The 18,998-nt window shown below is 42.0% G+C and overlaps 2 protein-coding genes across 4 annotated transcripts in view; one reads left to right on the top strand and one right to left on the bottom strand.

The window, feature by feature from the left end:
* DNAJC2 (DnaJ heat shock protein family (Hsp40) member C2) overlaps positions 1 to 2,791 on the top strand; it is a 30,601-nt gene extending 27,810 nt beyond the window's left edge. For all 3 annotated transcript variants that reach the window (XM_046669316.1, XM_046669315.1, XM_046669314.1), the window contains 2 exons: positions 2,018 to 2,172; positions 2,662 to 2,791. In XM_046669316.1, coding sequence (XP_046525272.1) covers positions 2,018 to 2,172; positions 2,662 to 2,736 — 230 coding nt within the window. In that variant the 3' untranslated portion in view covers positions 2,737 to 2,791. The remainder of the gene's footprint in view (positions 1 to 2,017; positions 2,173 to 2,661) is intronic.
* Positions 2,749 to 17,625, bottom strand: PMPCB (peptidase, mitochondrial processing subunit beta). Its single transcript, XM_046669317.1, has 13 exons — positions 17,498 to 17,625; positions 16,748 to 16,888; positions 15,937 to 16,023; positions 15,430 to 15,559; positions 9,631 to 9,829; positions 9,213 to 9,292; positions 6,898 to 7,010; positions 5,882 to 6,025; positions 4,598 to 4,758; positions 3,602 to 3,687; positions 3,434 to 3,522; positions 3,195 to 3,270; positions 2,749 to 3,108 (listed from the first exon to the last, which is right to left on the bottom strand). The coding sequence occupies exons 1-13, from the start codon at positions 17,600 to 17,602 to the stop codon at positions 3,044 to 3,046; spliced, it is 1,476 nt and encodes a 491-aa protein (XP_046525273.1). The 5' UTR covers positions 17,603 to 17,625; the 3' UTR covers positions 2,749 to 3,043.
* Positions 17,626 to 18,998: the final 1,373 nt, after the last annotated feature.

The raw sequence follows: 18,998 nt of genomic DNA, 5'->3' as shown, positions 1-18,998 counted from the left end.
GAGAAGCAGCAGCAAGTACGTGTAATGTCCACATTTGGGGAAGCTGGGTAGAACAGACAGGGTTATACTCTTCTGAAATTACTTCTAAATAAAAAGTTAAAAACTGTCAGGATGTTGACATTGTCTTGGGTGCTGTAGCTAATTTGTTTCCTCTGGACCAGTGTTTCAAACTGCAAATCATGACCCATAAGTGGGTTATGAAATCAGTTGAATGGGTCGTGAATAGAAAATAGCTTTATACCTGTGACAAGTAGGTATTATTTGTGAAGCTTTGGTTCATGTATATATATATGTGCATTTTAGTGTCTGACATTTTTTTATTGTGAGTTGCTGACAAAAAGTTTGAAAAAGTTCTTTCACATCATGCATTTGTGAGCCACCAGTCCTTTCTCCGTAACTCTTGGACATGCTTTCCAGATCCCAGTTCTAAATGTGTTTTGGGATCAACTAATAGCCGTGACTCTCCATGAGAACCTGTCCCTGTCCTCCAGCAGCCCCACTTTTCCTGTATGCTTAGTCTGGTTTATTATCTCAAAATTTCAGTCTGCAATTCCTCTTCTAATATTTTCAGTGTTCCATAAAGAAAAGATCATTCTGTGGTTGCAAAAACCAGGGCTGACGTTTTTGTCTAGGCCGGGCATTATTTTGGCTCTCTCAAGAAAGTTAAGTAGCCAGGTGGAAGTTTCCGAATGCTTCTGGGGGCTTTGTTCTCCTCCTCCCAGGTGCCCTCCAGAGAGTAGCATACCGCGTTCGGACACGAGCGCACCATTCCCAGCCCTTGGTGTGGGACTTGCTCCCCTGTGGGAGGCGGACACAGATGCAAGCTGTGCGGACAGCCATCTTCTTCACGAGGGCAGGGGTGATGGGCAGTGATCGGGCCCGGGCCTGATCCTTTACCTCCACAGGCAGGCCCCTCGCTCTCCAACTGCACCAGGGAACAGCAAGCTGGCACCATTTTTTTGAATAGTGATGTCTCATATGAATTTTACAAAATTAAATGTTTCATTTATTTTGATATTGTGAAGTAACTGAGGAGAGCAGAAATTACACATCGTTTCCATCTTCTTTTCCAAGAAAGAGGAAACGAACTAAATCTATGGTGTTAAATACAGGCTTCAGACCAATAAAAGGAAATTCCGCTAACAGCTTTCTGCGATGTAAAAGCTGACTTCAACAAGGCTTCCAGTCTGCCTTCCTCTGCCGGGGGGGAGGGATTGTTCCAGACCTCACAGGACAGTTTCAGGTGGTGGCAAACTACTGGTGGGACAGGTGCTACTGCATGGTCTGAAGTAACTAACCTGCCAGTAGTTAGTCCATTAACTTAGGATAACCAAATCAGCTTTTGGACCTTTTAACATTTTCCTTTTCCTGTAGAAGTGGGATATGTGATATTTCTATCCTGTGTATGAGATGTTTTCAGACAAAAGGTTTAGTTGAGTAGAGGTGCTTATTGGCTCCATGAGACTTTCGTGAAGGTGGTGAAAGTGCCACAGTAGAGCACAGAAGCCAGCCTCACTGTGCCTCTGTAACGCTGAAGCCTTGGGCACTTGAATTTTGCTGGACTTGTAAAACGAGAATGGTTTCCAGGGTCTCGTCCAGCTAAAAGTTTTGTGAGTGTGAGGCAACTCTTTTCCCTATCCGGTAAGGAATTAGGTTTATCAGAAAGCTTAAAGGACTTGTGATTGTGTTTTTGAATGCAACAGTCCAACTGTATACCTTAAATCTTATCTTTAAAAAGAAGTCTGGTAGGTATAACGCTGGGTTGTCAAAGAGCAGCGAGAGAAGGCAGATGGTTCCCACTGTACTTCAAAAGCCTTGGGCCTGAGCTCTCTCAAGTTTTTTCTCTCACTGATACTTACATGTATCTCATCTCTAAAAGTTTGTTCAAAGTTACACATCACAGCTTTGAAGGGGCACCGACCAAGATAGCTGTGCATCAAAGACTCATCTGGGAAGGCGTTCCCAGACAACTTTCTGTCACCTAGGGTAAGAGTCTCAAGTAATTTTCCTTAAACAGGTCCAGGCACAGATTTCACCCCTTGGACAACAGAAGAACAGAAGCTTTTGGAACAAGCTTTGAAAACGTACCCAGTAAATACACCTGAGAGATGGGAGAAAATAGCAGAAGCCGTACCTGGCAGGACAAAGAAGGACTGCATGAAACGATATAAGGTTACCGACTTCTAGAGTTTGTAGACTCCACTGTCACTTACATTATACTGTAAAAATAAGCTCCGCGACACATGCTTGTTCTCATCTGCAGTCGCCCTCCCTCTAAAACTTAGGTGGCCTTTTCTTAATGGAAGTTCATAAAACACAAACTAATAATCTAGTTTGACCTTGAAAAGTACAAAAATGAAGCAATAAAAATCAGTTTTTGGTTTTTAAATCAAACTGATATAACTTATAATTTACAGTCAGCAGATAAGTATGTTCAAACATAGTGCTCATTTCAGTGCCACAGTAGACATGGCAACAGTATTACAAAGAAGTGACCAATCTTAGAAACTTTCTGGCTGTGGCATTTAGTAAAATCAATTTTTTTCTATTGTGTCTTAATTATAGATTCATTCAATCTGAATGTTTTACGTATTTATACCAAACACTACACATTTCTGCAAATTCTGACAGCTTCTTAAATAACACCTTTCTCCCTTCTAGGAACTTGTCGAGATGGTAAAAGCCAAGAAAGCTGCTCAAGAGCAAGTGCTGAATGCAAGTAGAGCCAAGAAATGACGTATGACAATCTTTGTTGTGTGTGCATTTTTATAATAAAACTGAAAATACTGTACAAATTTTCGTTCTTAAAATTATACTTATGGCGATAATTTGTGTGCTGCTCCAACATCATTTCTCTTGAGCACAAAGATCTGCCGTTCACTGTGGTGGTCGTCTCATCCTCTGAAAGTTTGACACTATTTCATTCAAATTTTTAAGTATATATGTTCATTTTTATTTTTTTCTTTAGGGATTAATAGCTTAAAACTTGCAAGTCTCTGTTAGTTTTATAAATATATATATTCAAAGTATTTTAATTAGGAGCTTAATCACGAAGCCAGCGCATGTTACTGCAAATCTGGTTAAACTCTGGTAGTTGCTCAATGGGACCTAAGAATTAAAAGAAAGAGTTAAAAGTGAATAAACGGAAAGTACTTAGCCAACTTTCTATGTGGGAGAAACGGAGCCAGACCTACCGACAGCAGCAAGAGCTGGACTCTTCTCATAAATATATTTGGTGCACACTTCGCGGATTGTCTCAGCACTGACAGCCTGAAAGAGAGAAGATCCCAGCGTTCAGAGTTTTTTGTAATGAACACAGATTCTGTCCATGGAACTTGGCAGAGCTAAAGCACGATTTATGGCACACATTTTCAGCTCTTGCAACAAGGATCTTTTTACACAAGACCGAATGGAATATGTAAGGCCTACTTACATCAATTCTTGCTTCAAGCTCAGGGATGGGAATTCTTCTATTATAGCATAACATTTGCCTACCAATGTCTTCACAAATTGGAGTGGAACCTGTTTAAAGAGAAGGAAAAACTAAGCATTGGAATCTAGATCAACCACATGAAAATAGAACCTATGTCTTTATTCTTACCATCGAGTTGCAACAACATGTTGGTTTTCAGAAGATTTTTGGCTCGTGCAACTTCACTTTCAGTGACACTAGTACAGAGTCGCATCCTAAAAACCATTTGGAAAAATCAAAATGTCAAGTAGTTTGAATTATGTATTTTGTGAGTTAATGACCTAAAGAAAGATATGATACTATATATTCTATGTATTATATCACAACGCACAAGTGATTATGATTTCAACTTAGTAAAGTTGAAATTATTAATGATCCCAATAGCTAAGCAAAAGCTAAAATATTTTTCTGGTATTCTCAAAAGTTACATGATTAGCAGATAGAGGTTCAAAACAATATAAAAATAGGCTGACCATGTCTTGAGAAATGCTATAATCATTCTGAGATGTCATGAATCCCCATCTGTTAGGATCTGATAGGCCAGGGGATAGGTCACTGGGTCTATTGGTTTCTCAAAAGAATCCAGTTGAGCCTAACTTAAACCTAATAATTAAATTAACTATACCCGAGTTGACTAGATTTAGGGAGATGTAGCCATGTAGGAATGATGGAGGAAAGGAACCAGAGCTAAATAAGTTTTCCAAGAAGCCATGGGGTTTCCACCTGTCTCAAGGTACTAGTTTTGACTGAAATACTTCATTTTTCTATTAGCAATGGCAACTTCAGATTCATTTTCCTAAAAGGGCCTTTCCAAGCCTGATAACTTTTAGAGATATTTTCCACACTTCTGGTTGGCGTTTAAACATTTTTAATTTTTAGCATCTTCCTTCTGAAGTAATCTGCTTCTTAAAGATTAAGAATTTTCTGTGGTATAAATCAACTTCACATGAGACTTAGAAGAAGCATCTGTGATCTTTAAAAACATGGCAACCACTGCTACTGCTTAGGCTTGTTCCTCTTGATTAAATGCTAACATCACCATCAAAAAATCATCACCATCAAGAGTATAAAGAGGAAACTAGTAAAAAATGTGAACTACAGGCAAGACTTCAATTATTTTCTCACCATTCTTTTTGCACAACATGTAGCATGTCTGCAACAGTGGCTGGTTCACAAACCATATAGATTCCCCACAATCCTGTGTCTGTGTAGGAGGTGTTGAAAGACTGGAAGCTGTGGCAGAGGTTGCCGTGACAGCTGAGCTGGGCCAACTTGCTAGATAAATTCTGTAAGGAAAAAAATTGTCTAAGAGAACTGCAGGTATACGTGTCCAAACCACTACAAAGAAAAACGAGATATGTGGCAAAGTGAATGCCCCATGAGGCTGAGTTTCTCAGTTTTATCCAGCAACATCTCAGTAATCAAGTTAAAATTCAATGAAACTAAGAATTATACTTACCTCACCAGCCCAGTGCATCCCTAGAGAAATTCACAATGTAAAAGCAATGAAACCTTCAATTAACATAGTAGCTGCACCCACTTCTAAAATAATCCATTGCTGTTATCAAGCCAGTTTGTAGGGTCTTGGCTATATATGCTTAAAGATTTGAAATTATATTGCATATGAAGCCTAAGATATTTATATGAAATATATTTTGTTGAAATTTTTGAGTACAAATATATACACTTTGTGCTTTGAAGTAATTTCAGACTTACAGCAAAGTTACCAAAATAGTACAAGGAATTCCCTTTATCCAAATTCCCTAACAATTCTTACTTTACCATGTTGGCTTTATCACTCTCCTTAATGTATTGTTTCAACTGTTTGAGAGTACATTGCAGATATACTTTTTACCCCTTAAATACTTTTTAGTGTGCACTCTGAAAAACAAAGAAATTAACTTAAGTACAATTATTAAAATTAGGATATTAACATTAATGATACACTATTAATGAATTATTCTATCGTTATTCAAATTTTGCCAATTATCCTACTAATCAACTTTATGGCAAAAGAAAAAAATTTGTTTTTTTTCTGGCCCAGACTACAATCCAGGATCACTTTATACTTTAAGAGTCAAAAGTCATAGTACAGGGGCTGGCCCCATGGCGCAGCAGTTAAGTGCACATGCTCCACTTCGGCGGCCCAGGCCAGGGTTCGCCAGTTTGGATCCCGGGTGTGGACATGGCACTGCTTGGCACGCCATGCTGTGGTAGGCGTCCCACATGTAAAGTAGAGGAAGATGGGCACGGATCTTAGCTCAGGGCCAGTCTTCCTCAGCAAAAAGAGGAGGATTGGGAGATGATGTTAGCTCAGGGCTGATCTTCCTCCAAAAAAAAAAAAAGTCAGTCATAGTACAGAGTTCCATTTTGTCACTTACTATGGAAATTACTTTTAAAATCACTTACCATTCCTCCTCCAAAAGAGCGATCCCAGTTACCAATCAGTGTGTTTGCAACCATGAGACAGATGGTATCTGGATGTGCCCACCCCACAGCTTCAACAGCTACTGCAAGGTGTGCCAGAGGCATCTTGTCATCCCTCACTCGAATCTAGTTAAGATAAAGCAAAACTCCAGTTGATAACATGCTTAACAACAAGCAAACTCAGCTGTCCCATTAATTGCAAAATTAAAATGCTCACCATGACTGTTTTGTTTTTAAACTGTCAGGCCTCATAACATTGTATAAGCTAATCTAGAAGAATTTCATGAGGTAGGGAAAGAAGACTTTCACCAAAAGATCTCCAATTGAAAGACTACAGACATAGCCACCAGATGGATACCTGGTCACAAAGGATTAATTACTTCACGGGTAGAAATCAATCTTTTGTGTCTGTCAATTTCGATTTTTCTGATTAAGTTGAAGGTAATATTGACATAATGGGCTTATTTTTGCATTACCAAAGCCACAGTCCTGTGCCACTGCCAGCATGAGACCTCTCTCCAGTACCACTCTGAGCATCCTCCCTAACGTGGCCACTAAGCCTCCGTGAGGCTGAGCGCTGGAGCTGCCAAGCAGGTTCTCTGCAAGCCCGGCTCCCACAGCTGCCCCTGGAGATGTCCTGTGGGCAGAGCTTAGCCAGGAGAAAACCAGGTAAGAAAGTCAAATTTTGGGGTGTTTTTAAAATAAAGATGACTTTTATAGCTTTCAGTATATAAATGGGCACAGCACCAAAGGCACAAAAAGACCAAATTATAACACTGCCCTTAAAACCTTGCTTCCTTAGGAAAGAAAAGTAGGTGGTTAACTAACATGGAATAGGAAGGAATCTAAGCAGATGAGCGCATCCTCTTCCCTTTTTCCGTTTCAATTTAAGCCTTTGGCTTCTCCCACTCTACTCCTGTTAGCAATAGCCACGTTTTGTGCCTCATTCATAAACAACACAACACGGCACTAACTACTAGTGTGGGGACTTGCCCTACCTCACTTCCCGTGAATCTGCAGGGAGGCAGAGCTGGCATTTCTCCTGTGTGTCTGGACAAAGAGTCACCAAAGTGAAATTTCGCTAACTCAAGCAGTTCATCGTGGGAAACGCCTAAATTGAAGGAAAATAGTTCAGACACCTGGTAGCAGAACCATCTAAAGCAGACGACTAATTGCCAACTTCAATTTACAGTAAGTTCCAGGTGGCAGAATGTGACAGAAGTCACACACGACCTGCTCGCGCTCTGAAAGCCACGTGAGGGTGAGCTCACGCGGCATACTCTCCCGGGTGCTGCAGGGCTGGGGGCCACGCAGCCTTCTCGTCCTGCACAGCAATCGACAGTTCATCAACATCCCGATGGAGGCAGAGCGAGGATGAGACAGCTTGAAAACACGACTTTCCAGACAAAATCATGTTGTATTAAGTTACTAAAAGTCCTAGGATGCAAACTAGCAAAAAAAAGTCACTTTTCAGTAAGTTTTTTAAAGCAGAAAAGAATATAAATATGAGCTCTATCATTTAAAGAAAGCTGGATACACTGATATGCCTCATTCTCTGAGCTCTGCTATCAGAATTCAGGAACAAAATCATTTCCTCTGAGTGTCTCAATAAATCCATCGTTATCCAAACACACTTGCCACCCAAAACTGAAGAAGTGCTTAGATTCTATATCCGTCCTATCCAAACTCAGGACCCAAATAGATCCGGTCAGTGAAGGATCCTTAAAAACAAATAAAAACTCACAAATTTAGGCATGTACAAGTACTTTAAAAAGTAATGCCACGAGGCTTCTTTAAATGACACATTCCATTACAGTATAAAAGCACAACCTACACCTGTATCTTCCAAACAAATCTGTGGCATCAAACAAGACAGTGGATGACTACGCTGTTTTCGGAATCACTATGCACGAGAGCCACCCTGGATCGCAACCCAGAGGGTGACGAAACGACAGGAAGCCCTGGTGGCACAGGATGACAAGCAGAGGGAAAACCATGAACAAGCGACTCCTGGCACCTGATGGCAGCCGCGTCCACTGCCGGTCACTTCCCCTCAGCCCTCTGGTGTGATGTTCCAGACTCTCAGCCCCCGCTCTAGCACACTTCTGCTTCCCCCAAATCCAGAAGGCAGGGGAGCCAATATTTTTTTCTTTTTAAAGAACCTAGGCCGGCCCATTTCAATGAATTTAAGATGCCATTATTTATAGGGCACATCATCATTAATGTACCAATGAGACAAAAAGCTAATTAATCTAGGACAGGCCATTAACGCTAAGAAATCCCAACTTCAGCAATGTGGAAATGAACCCACAAACTACAATAAAACCCACTGTGTCCATCTGCCACCAACAATGGCAGAGACATCCCAGACAGCTTGACTGTGGAGGCCCCATCTAACCAAGTCTTCCTGCTTCCAACGTGCTTTCAAATGTTGAACCCCAGTCAGCACCAGCCCTTTCAGAAACAACGTTACCCACTCCAGAGAATTTCAGGGTGCACTGCTGCCACCCCAGGGTAACATGATGTCGCCGAGAGGCCACAATGAATAACACGTTTGAGACAGTTAACCCTCATTTTTATCTTCTCCATTATTCCCAAGTAAGCAGCTCAGAAGTCTATCCAGGGCAACTAGAATTTTAATTTGTCATTTCTAAAGAGAAAAATTTAAATTTACACAAAAGAACATTCCATCTATCTTCGCTTTGCCCTAAAAAGAGAGAGAAAAACTGGAAACCAATAAAATGTACTGTTTGTCTAAATTCAGACTGTCCGGAAATCTAACACAATCTAATGTGAATTTCTTTCATTCGCTGGCTTCAAACATGTCCCCAAGGGAGCCTTGTCCTGATGCCACTTGTATGTTCGGATTCCCATTAAACATTCTTGTACTTCCCTCTCAGTAAACAGACCTACTGAATGAACAAACGACAGACTGAATGACCAACATAACGTACCATTTCATGCCTGACCAAGGATGAAACTGGTTCTCAAGAAATCACATAAAATCTGAAGAGATTCCCAAACTGTAGAGCCCTACCTTCCAAGAGTCAGTGTCTCCCTGTTCACTCATTTGCCCTTTTCTTCCAAGTAAATTCTATTATATATGTAACTTATATATTGGAGGATCCATAAGTTTTTCTGTGAAAAAACACTACTAAAGAGAACACGGAGGGACAGTCTGGGTCCAGTGCTCCACATTCCCCTTACACAGCATATTAAACAATTTGCTCTATAAAGAAAAACGCTTAAGACGTCTCCCAACAGGATCAAACTGATAAGCGCACCACAGTTATAGAAATTTAAATCAACTGACCTCCAGCAGCGGCAAGTACTATTCTTGGCCCCTTATAATGCGTGGTTATATAATCCACTAAGTCTTTACGATTTATAGATCTGTAAATGGAGTAGGAAATATTAAAAGGAAATTAAAAAGCATATAGCTGAAATTAAACTGGACCTGAAAGGTCTTCTAACTTAAATGCAGTCAGAAACAGGATAGAGGCAACAAGGAGCAAAGAATTTTAACTTTATTATATTAAGAAAAAGGATTTGATACCATCACTTGTTTATTCCATAAGCAGCTGGGAGCCCAGACACCGGGAGTCGGGTGGGGCTGACATGTAGCTAATTTCATTCAGATTATCGGGGGGTAAATTACTATTTGAATGTCTCTGGATGTTAATTTTCACAACTCACAAACTTTCTAAAGAAAATCTGAGAGTTCTACCTACTTGATATTTTCAGTTGGTCCCAAAATTGTCCGTCCAAGTGCAGTATTTTGATAAGCTGTCGCATGAAGATAATCAAAAACAACTTCTTGTAAATTGGTTTCAACTTCCTGCATCTCTCTAAGGATTACTCCACGTTCACGTTCAATCTCTGCTTCTCCCAATGTGCTGTTCTGTATTATATCAGCAAGAATTTCTACAGCTAAGTGAAAACAAAACATAAGCAACACTAAGAATCTTAATTTTCACCATTAAAATCTATTAAACTAGCATCAGAAACTATGATACCAGTACTCAATATTGACTAAACAATTAAACTGGAAAGAAACAAATTTTTCTATACGTTCAGTATACCTAAAAGACAATATTAAAATTAAAAATATAAAACATAAACCCTTGTGGTATAAAAGAGCTTGGGGATAATTCCTAAATTTGTCAGAGGTCCCTACAACACTTGTAACGACTCTATCTACAACCACTTCAAAAATGCCATGGAAATCTGCAGACGAGTGTATATTGTTCTGTATGAAAATCACACAGTAGCAAATTACATGTATTAGAACATCTAGGTATGCAGAGAAAGTCCACATCACCCAAGCATTTACTGCCCAAGTTCCCAAAGCAATGGGGCTGCTACATGAAGAAACCAAGAATCAGGGTCAGCCTGGTTAAGTTCACACGCTCCACTTTGGCAGCCCACAGTTCACAGGTTCAGCTCCTGGGTGCAAACTACTCATCAAGCCACGCTGTGGCAGCGCCCCACATACAAAGTAGAGGAAGACGGGCACAGAAGTTAGCTCAGTGACCATCTTCCTCCACACAAACAAAAAAAGCCAAGAATCATCATAATCTAAAATACGCCCCCAATGAACCACTGACAGAATTAGTGTCCTATCTTCCCCACTTAATCCCGGTATCTAATTCTCACCCATCTGGTCAAGGTTGGCTGGATTCTTCCCATTAGCAAAGTCCCTGATAAATGATAATCTAAGAGAGCTGGAGCAATTTCCATTTGAAGAAAAGGACAGTTAGCCCAAAAGAGAGACATATGACGATCAAAGGATTAAAAGTGACCCTTGGGGAAAACTGATGAAGCTCTCAAATATTTATACAAAAATGACCCTAATCTGCAAAAGTCCAAAAGGGAACTCAAGGATATCATATCCTACTATTAAGCAATTTTATCAGAAAAATTACATACATCTCCAAAAAAGAAAAACCTAACCTATTCTTGAAGAATTAGTTGCAATCCAACCTAAATTTTAGTAACTATATACCACATTTATAATCTTTAGCTCCATTTTTTTCTCTACTGTAAACTTTTGTTTCTTGTTTTAAGTTCACGTTAAAGGGCCTTGTCTCAGAATCAATTATGTTCAAAGGCCCAGGACCTCCTGTAATTCCCTACCTCTGTGGACTGCCCAGCACAACAGAGCGGACTGCTAGAACAAGCCAGGGCTGAGATCATGACAAGGGGAGAACATTATCTACAAAACCAGAGAAAGGCCATCTGTCCAGACAAGAGAACCAGAGGCCAAGACGGGTGAGGGAGAGCCCAAAGACACACAGGAGGGCAAGAAATCCTGTGTGAAGACCCTCCTTTATATATACGGACTTAGTAGTCTAGACTGATATTTTCCAAAGTTGGTGGGTTCATATTACCCAGTAATTACATTTTAATCAGAATCTTCTTTAATTCTTTCTAATGTATATTTAACATTGTATATGTTAGTATCGTAGTACATGTATTGAATCTATAAATATGCTTATACTGAGGCTACATGATCAACTCTCTTACTAATAGGAATGGATGATCACAAAAGTCTGGAGACCACTAGTCTAAACATCTAAGTATTACCTCCCACAGCAGGCTTGACCCGACTGAGGGGACAAACCTCCAGCAAACTTGCAGCTTGGGATCCGCTCAGAGAGCGCTTCTCCTGGGGACTCCTCACCGAGCGCCTCTGCTCTTCCATCTCCTCCTCCCACTGGCAGGGGCTCCATCCTTCCCAGCCAGAGCCAGGAGGAAAATAAAGCTCTCCTATCTTCTCTCTTCCTTTCTCTAGTCCTCCTTTTTGCTCTCCCTGCTGTCCTCTGTGTAAACAAAGGAGGACAGGCTAGAATGAACAAGCTTTCAGAGGAGGCTGGCCTAGCTCTTTGTTCTTAGTCCCTAACTGGTCCTGGGGCAAAAACTGTCTCCAAGGAAATCATTAAGAACCTTACCAATGTTTTTTGCAATTTAAATCAACACACCCTCCACTGGTGTCATTTTTATTGCTTTATACAGAAGAATGAAACATTTATTTATTTGCAAGTGGTAGGTGTTTCGTTTTGTTATTGTTTTGACAAAGCAACCTGGCACAGTGAATGTGAGGGAGAAGACAAGCACTCGAGTCCACAGTGAGCCATTCAGCTGTGCAGTACTGGGCAAGCCAGAGTCTGGGCCTCAATCAGCACAACCGCAAAGTGGAGACACCCACCTGATTACGATGCAGATCAAATAATATATACGCAAAATAGAATATACACAAAAGCACTTGTGTAAAGTGCCATTCAAGCATTATCAATGAAAGCCTATCAGGAATCCAAAATTTCAAAGTAATGACATTGACCACAGCTATACAATGAGCTTAAAGATTAATAATCTCTCCAGTTAACACTAAAACTGCTAACTTTTGTTGTTAATTCTCCCAACAGAAAAATGTTTTGTATAATAACTTTAAGAAATTCAAAACACTCTACAAACATGGGAACTACAACAAACTGCTATGCTATGCCACATAATAATTTATTTCTACAAAATAAACATAAAATCTATTTTATTGCTACAAAAACAATAATCTTATAACTGACCATTTGCTTATTTTGCTCAGGACCAAGAGTTTTTATATCAAACAAGGAATAAGAAAAACAACTGCAGGGCTGGCCCCGTGGCCGAGTGGTTAAGTTCGCACGCTCCGCTACAGGCGGCCCAGCGTTTCATTGGTTCGAATCCTGGGCGCAGACATGGCACTGCTCATCAAACCACGCTGAGGCAGCGTCCCACATGCCACAACTAGAAGGACCCACAATGAAGAATATACAACTGTGTACCGGGGGGCTTTGGGGAGAAAAAGGAAAAAATAAAAAATCTTAAAAAAAAGAAAAAAAAAAGAAAAACAATTGCTCCTAGTCAGAGCAATTACGCAAGAAAAAGAAATAAAAGGTATCCAAATAGGAAAGGAAAAAGTAAAACTGTCACTATTTATAGATAACATGGTATTATATATCAAAAACCTAGGGACTTCATCAAAAAACTGCTAGAATAAACTAATTCAGTGAAGTTGCAGGATACAAAATTGATACACGAAATCTGAATTTCTATACACTAATAAAAACCTACCAGAAAGAGAAATTAAGAAAACAGTCCCATTCACAATTGCTTCAAAAAGGATAAAATATCTAGAAATAAATCTAACCAGGGAGGTGAAAGATCTGTACACTGAAAACTACAAGACATCAATGAAACAAACTGAAGACACAAATAAATGGAAAGATATTCTGTGCTCATGGATTGGAAGAATGAATATTATCAAAATGTCCATTCTACCCAAAGCAATCTACAGAATCAATGCAATCCCTATCAAAATTCTAACGGCATTTTTCAAAGAAACAGAAGAAACAATCCTAAACTTTGTATAGAACCACAAAAGACCCTGAAGAGCCAAAGCAATCCTGAGAAAGAACAAAGCTGGAGAGATCACGCTCCAACTTCAAAGCATGCTACAAAACTAGAGTAATTAAAACACTATGGTACTGGCATAAAAACAGACACACAGATCAATGGAACAAAACAAAGAGGCCGGAAAGAAACCCATGCATATACGTCAATTAATTTACGACAAAGAAACCAAGAATATACGATGGGGAAAGGACAGTCTCTTCAATAAATGGTGTTGGGAAAATTAGACAGCTACATGCAAAAGAATGAAAGTAGACCATTATCTTACACAATGTGCAAAAATCAACCCAGAATGGATTAAAGACTTGAACCTAAGACCTGAAACCACAAAACTCCTAGAAGAAGACACAGGCGATAAGCTCCTTAACCTCAGTCTTGTGGTGACATTTTGAATCTGACACCAAAAGCCAAGGCAGCAAAAGCAAAAATAGACCAGTAAGACTACAGCAAACTAAAAGCTTCTGCACAGCAAAGCAAACCATCAACAAAATGAAAACGCAACCTCCTGAATGAGAGAAAATGTTTGCAAATCATGTATCTGATAAGGAGCTACTACCTAAAACATAGAAAGAATTCATACAACTCAATAGAAAAAAAAATCAGATTAAAAAACGGGCAGAGGATCTGAATACACATTTTTCCAAATTCGACATACAGATGGCCAACAAGTATAAGATGCTCAACATCACTAATCACCAGGGAAATGCAAATCAAAACCACATGAGATATCAGCTCACACCTGTTATAATGACAATTATAAAAAAAGGTAAGATAACAAGTGTCAGCAAGGATGTGGAGAAAAGGAACCCTTGTGCTCTGTTGGAGGGAATGTAAACTGCTGCAGTCACTATGGAAAACAGTACGGAGGTTCCTCAAAAAATTAAGAATAGAACTACCACATGATCCTGCAATTCCACTTCTGGGTATTTATCTGAAGAAAATGAAAACACGAACTGGAAAAGATGCATGCACCCCCCAGGTTCATTGCAGCATTATTTACAACAGCCAAGACATGGAAACAACCTAAGTGTCCACCAACAGATGAATGGATAAAGATATTCTAATACGTACATACGTGTACACACACACACACACACAAAATGGAATATTATTCAGCCATAAAAAAAGAATGAAATCTTGCCATTTTTGACATAGATGGATGTCAAGGGCATTATGCTAAATGAAAGAAGTCAGACAAATATCATTTGTTCTTATATATGGAATCAAAAAAACAAGCTCATAGATACAAAGAACATGGAGGGGCGGGGAGAAATGGATAAAATGGGTTTTTTTGCTTTTTAGTTTAAGTAAATTGATTATCAAAAAAAATTAATGGAAAGAAAAGTAAGAAGGAAGAGCACTCCAGGATGAGGAACTAGAATGTGCAAATGCAATAAAGAAGCAAGCAAGATTTGTTCAAAAAAACAAAGCGCAGTGGTCGGTAGATACAAAACCTATTGAGGACTGTGGAAATTAAAAATTCAGATAACAGGATAAAACAAGAAAAAAGCAATAAGCAGTTAAATAAAAAAATAAAAACAAAAATGTCTCTACACAGATATGGCTGAGGAGGAAGTTATTTTTTTTTAAAGACTGGCACCTGAGCTAACATCTGTTGCCAATCTTTTTTTTAATTTTCCTTTTTCTCCCCAAAGCCCCCTGGTAGATAGTTGTATATTTTTAGTTGTTGGTCCTTCTAGTTGTGGCATGTGGGACGCCACCTCAGCATGGCTTGATGAGCAGTGCCATGTCCGTGCCCAGGATCTGAACCGGCGAAAGCCTGGGCCGCTGAAGCAGAGCGCACAAACTTAACCACTTAGCCACAGGGCTCGCCCCAGGAGGAAGTATTTTTGAGTCAAGCGTTAGAACCTGATTTGCACAAGTCTTGCAGCCTGTATATATTTGATATCATTTCTCATATTTGGAGAAAAAAATAAAAATAGGTGCCCCCTCACCCAGAGTCTGGTTCATTTTCTCACATTTCTGGGGGTTACTCTTTCACAAGAGACATAACAAAAACAACACTACAATCTCTCTGAGCTCTGGTGACAGTTACGCGTCTGCAATACAAACAGCACCACCTCTCGGCAAGTCCTTAGAGAACGCTTTGGCGTAATACACGGTCTGCTCTCTGGAGGTGTAGGCGTTGAGATGAGCGCCCATGTTTTCAATCTCCAGTTCCAGATCTAACTGGGATCGCTTTTTGGTGCCCTGAAATAAGAGGGAGAAGAATTATGATACCTTCCCCATCCCTCATCTGCTCTGAACACTTCAGACAACGAATATGAAGACATAAGCCTATGTCAGTTTCATGCAAGGACCAAATGTGGTTTCTAAAACATATCAGGCTTCAGAAATAGTCGTCTGCTTTCAGATGACCCTTCCATCCCAAAAGAAAATCCTCATTTCAACTCTACAGAGCAATTATCAGTAATTATTTCAGATAATTATCCTGGAAAAAAGAAAGATCAATATAAAAATGAAGCATGCTATACTACTGAAATAGTTCTCCTGGCCTTAGAACGAGATTTTGTGCTTGCTGCCTATTAAAGAAAACGCATTTTTGTAAAATAAGTCTTACAACTTGCCTTGAAAGCCATATGCTCCAGAAAGTGAGCTGTTCCGTTATTCTTCTCATTTTCATATCGACTTCCAGCATCAATCCAGAGCCCAACCTTAATGCAATGAAGGAACAGTTAGGAAAACATCTTTCTTTGGGGAGGATGGGAGCAGGAGGAAGGAGCAGCCTCCTTCCTTTTTCTGACAAACGCTTTCCAGTCTTAACACGAAAGTTTTCTTGCCTTGAGGACTGACAGTACATACCTACAAACTATGAGATTTAAAAATCTGCGTCACAGGCTCCCGCCGGGTGCTGCAAACATCTACTTGCCAGCTCCCCTGAGGACCCAGACTCTTAGCCCAGCTTGTTACTACAGTTAACAACTACAATATACAGAACCTCAGGGACTGTCAGAAAATCTAGGTTCAAACCCCGGCTCTGTCCTGCCTTAGCCGTGTGACCCTGGACAAAACCACTGAATTTCTCTGAACTTCTTGCTCAACTGTAAGTGGGTGTGACGAGGCCTCACAAAGCACTGTTTCAAAGATCAAGTAAGACAATACAGGTAAAAACACCCGGCACGGAGTAGCCCAGCAAATACACCTCTTTCCTTATTAGCAACACACTACTAATTACAAGTGGCAGGCTACAAGCACCAGATGCAGACACTTAAACAGGGCGCGCACACACCTGGCGTGGAAGCATCACTGGAACAAAGATCCACAGGTGACAGCCACCTGTCCAGGCAAAGTAAGGGCCACTGTTTTTCAACCACCGGCCCACTGAACAGCTTACACTAACAGCAAGGATCTGCTCTCTGCAAGGTCCGGTCCCCTTACCGTGCACGTGCACAGCCCCGAGTCTTCGGAGGCCACTCTGAGTCCGTTCTCCAGGCAGGTCACCCGTGTCTCGGGGACATTCAGAACAACCTGGGCGGCGGCCTGGGTGCTCCTCCATCTGTCTCCTCCAAGACAGGCGGGCTGGTCAGGGGGGTGGAGGAAGCAGAACACATCACCACGCGGACAGCAAAGGCTCATCCGAAAACCCAGCCTGTCTCAAGGAGACTCTCTCTCAAGTGCTCGCCCCTCCCTAACTGTCCCATGGAGGACCTTCCCCAAGCGGCCATTCTGCTAACGCCAGCCGCACACGCGACCCTCCCTCGGGGAGACGAGCCGTTCCCATCACCCAGAGGGAAACCGCTTCCATTTCACTACCTCTCCTGGAAATGTGGAATATTCACTCTACAGGGAACAAGCGGGGGGGGGGGGGGGGGGTAGCCAAGAAAGGGAGAGAAAGATGTAAAAGTACCTACACGCGACAGAGAAATGAGACTGAGGTTTTCATTATTCAAGAAAAGCAGGACGTTTTAGAAAAGGCAGGAGAAGAGGAGAGGGGGAGAGGAGCAGGCGCCCGCCGCCGTCTCCCTCTCCCGGACACACGCCCCCGACGCCCACACAAGTTCCCAGAAGCTGCGCAGCATCGGGGTACCAGGGCCCCGCGCGCGGCCCCGGCGGGGACCGAAGCCGGCCCGGCGTCCCCCGCGGCCCGCCGATGGGGGTTTCAGGGGGTCGGGGGTTCGGGAAGCTCACCCGCCAGGCGGCGCCTCCGCTCAGGAGCCTCCCGGCGAAACCCCAGAGCCGCCGCCGCGCCGCGGGCAACATCGCCGCTCGGGCCGCCGCCGCCGCCGCCGCCATCGCCGCTCGGGACTGGGCGGAGGATGTGCTTCCGGGGCCGTGACCTGAGGTCCCGGAGGAGGGGGCGGGGCGCCCCCTTGTGGTCAGGAGGGGAATGACGCTTTTCGAAGCTGTGGGAAAGAATGGACCGGGACAGGGGGCTGAGCTGTCTACCCGAAACGATGCGAGTTAGGGAGTCTGTAGGAGCCCCTGTAGCATCGGTTACTTCGATCGCCTACGGCCTGCAAGGTACCAATGTGGAGGAGCTCAGGCTAATCTAGAGCAACGTGTTATCCCATTGGCGGCTTAAATTGGGAAAAGTGGAATAAGATCCATAACTGCCTGTCCTTAAAGGAAGCATCTAGTGAGAGAGAGAGAGGCGTGGTGAGGGGAGGGAAAGACTTGTCAGTGTGGACCCCCTATTCACTCTTCAGCCCTGTACGGTCTGTCTCATTCCACTCCATAGAAACGGCTGTTGGTGAGGCCACTAATTGCTGACAGATGGACACCTTACCGACCTAGTCTCACAGTCCTATTGGCAGAATTTGACGTTGTGGATCTGTTTGAAATTTTCTTTTCTGACTGTATCTTAGAGCTTCTCCTCCTTCTCATACTAGCTTCTTCTTCGCCTTCTTGGGCAGCTCTTTACTCACAGATCTCTTCATGAAACTAAAAGTAGCAAGCACTGTTCTGACTGTGCTATTCTAATACTCGTTTTACAGATGTGGAAACTGAGGTAAAATCACTTGCCTGAGGTCAAGATGCTAGTAACAGGCTGATTGGCTCCCAAGCCTTAACTCTTAAACACCGCACCATTTTGCCCTAAAAGTTGGCGTATCCCAGGGTTCTGGACCTGGGCCTCCTCTCCTGCTGCACACGCTCCCCGAGGGTTTCCTGTCCCAGCTCAGGACTTCTGTATCTACCTAACCAAGCCTTTCTCTTGAGCTTCAGGCCCACTTACCCATTCGATTATTAGACAACTACACTTGAATATCCAATCGGCATCTCAATATCAACTTGTCCAAAATGCAATTCCCTGTCTTGCCCCTGAGTCTTTTCCTCTGTGTCAAATGCAAAACAGCCAGTGATACCTCTATTCACCCAAACATCCAAACCAGAAACCTGGATTTCATCCTCAGCTGCTCCCTTTCTTCCACCCTTCCCATCCAATTCATACACCCCTTTCCTGCTTCTTGAATCTGCTCCAGCCTCACTGTCACAGTTTTTCACATTGCTGCCCAAGGGATCTTCTTAGAATGCAACTTTTAGCATGACAGGCCCATTATGAAAAATCCTCCAGGCACTTCCCTTTGTCAGGGTAAAGTGAAGGCTGCTTCGCATGGCAGTTAGGGCCCTTCAAGATCTCACTCCCACTTAACTTTTCCAGTCTCATCTCTCTCCACCTACCCCCTCTGCT

This window comes from Equus quagga, chromosome 8 (genome assembly GCF_021613505.1).
Source record: "Equus quagga isolate Etosha38 chromosome 8, UCLA_HA_Equagga_1.0, whole genome shotgun sequence".
Lineage (NCBI taxonomy): Eukaryota > Metazoa > Chordata > Mammalia > Perissodactyla > Equidae > Equus > Equus quagga.
This window is presented reverse-complemented; position numbering and strand designations above follow the sequence as displayed.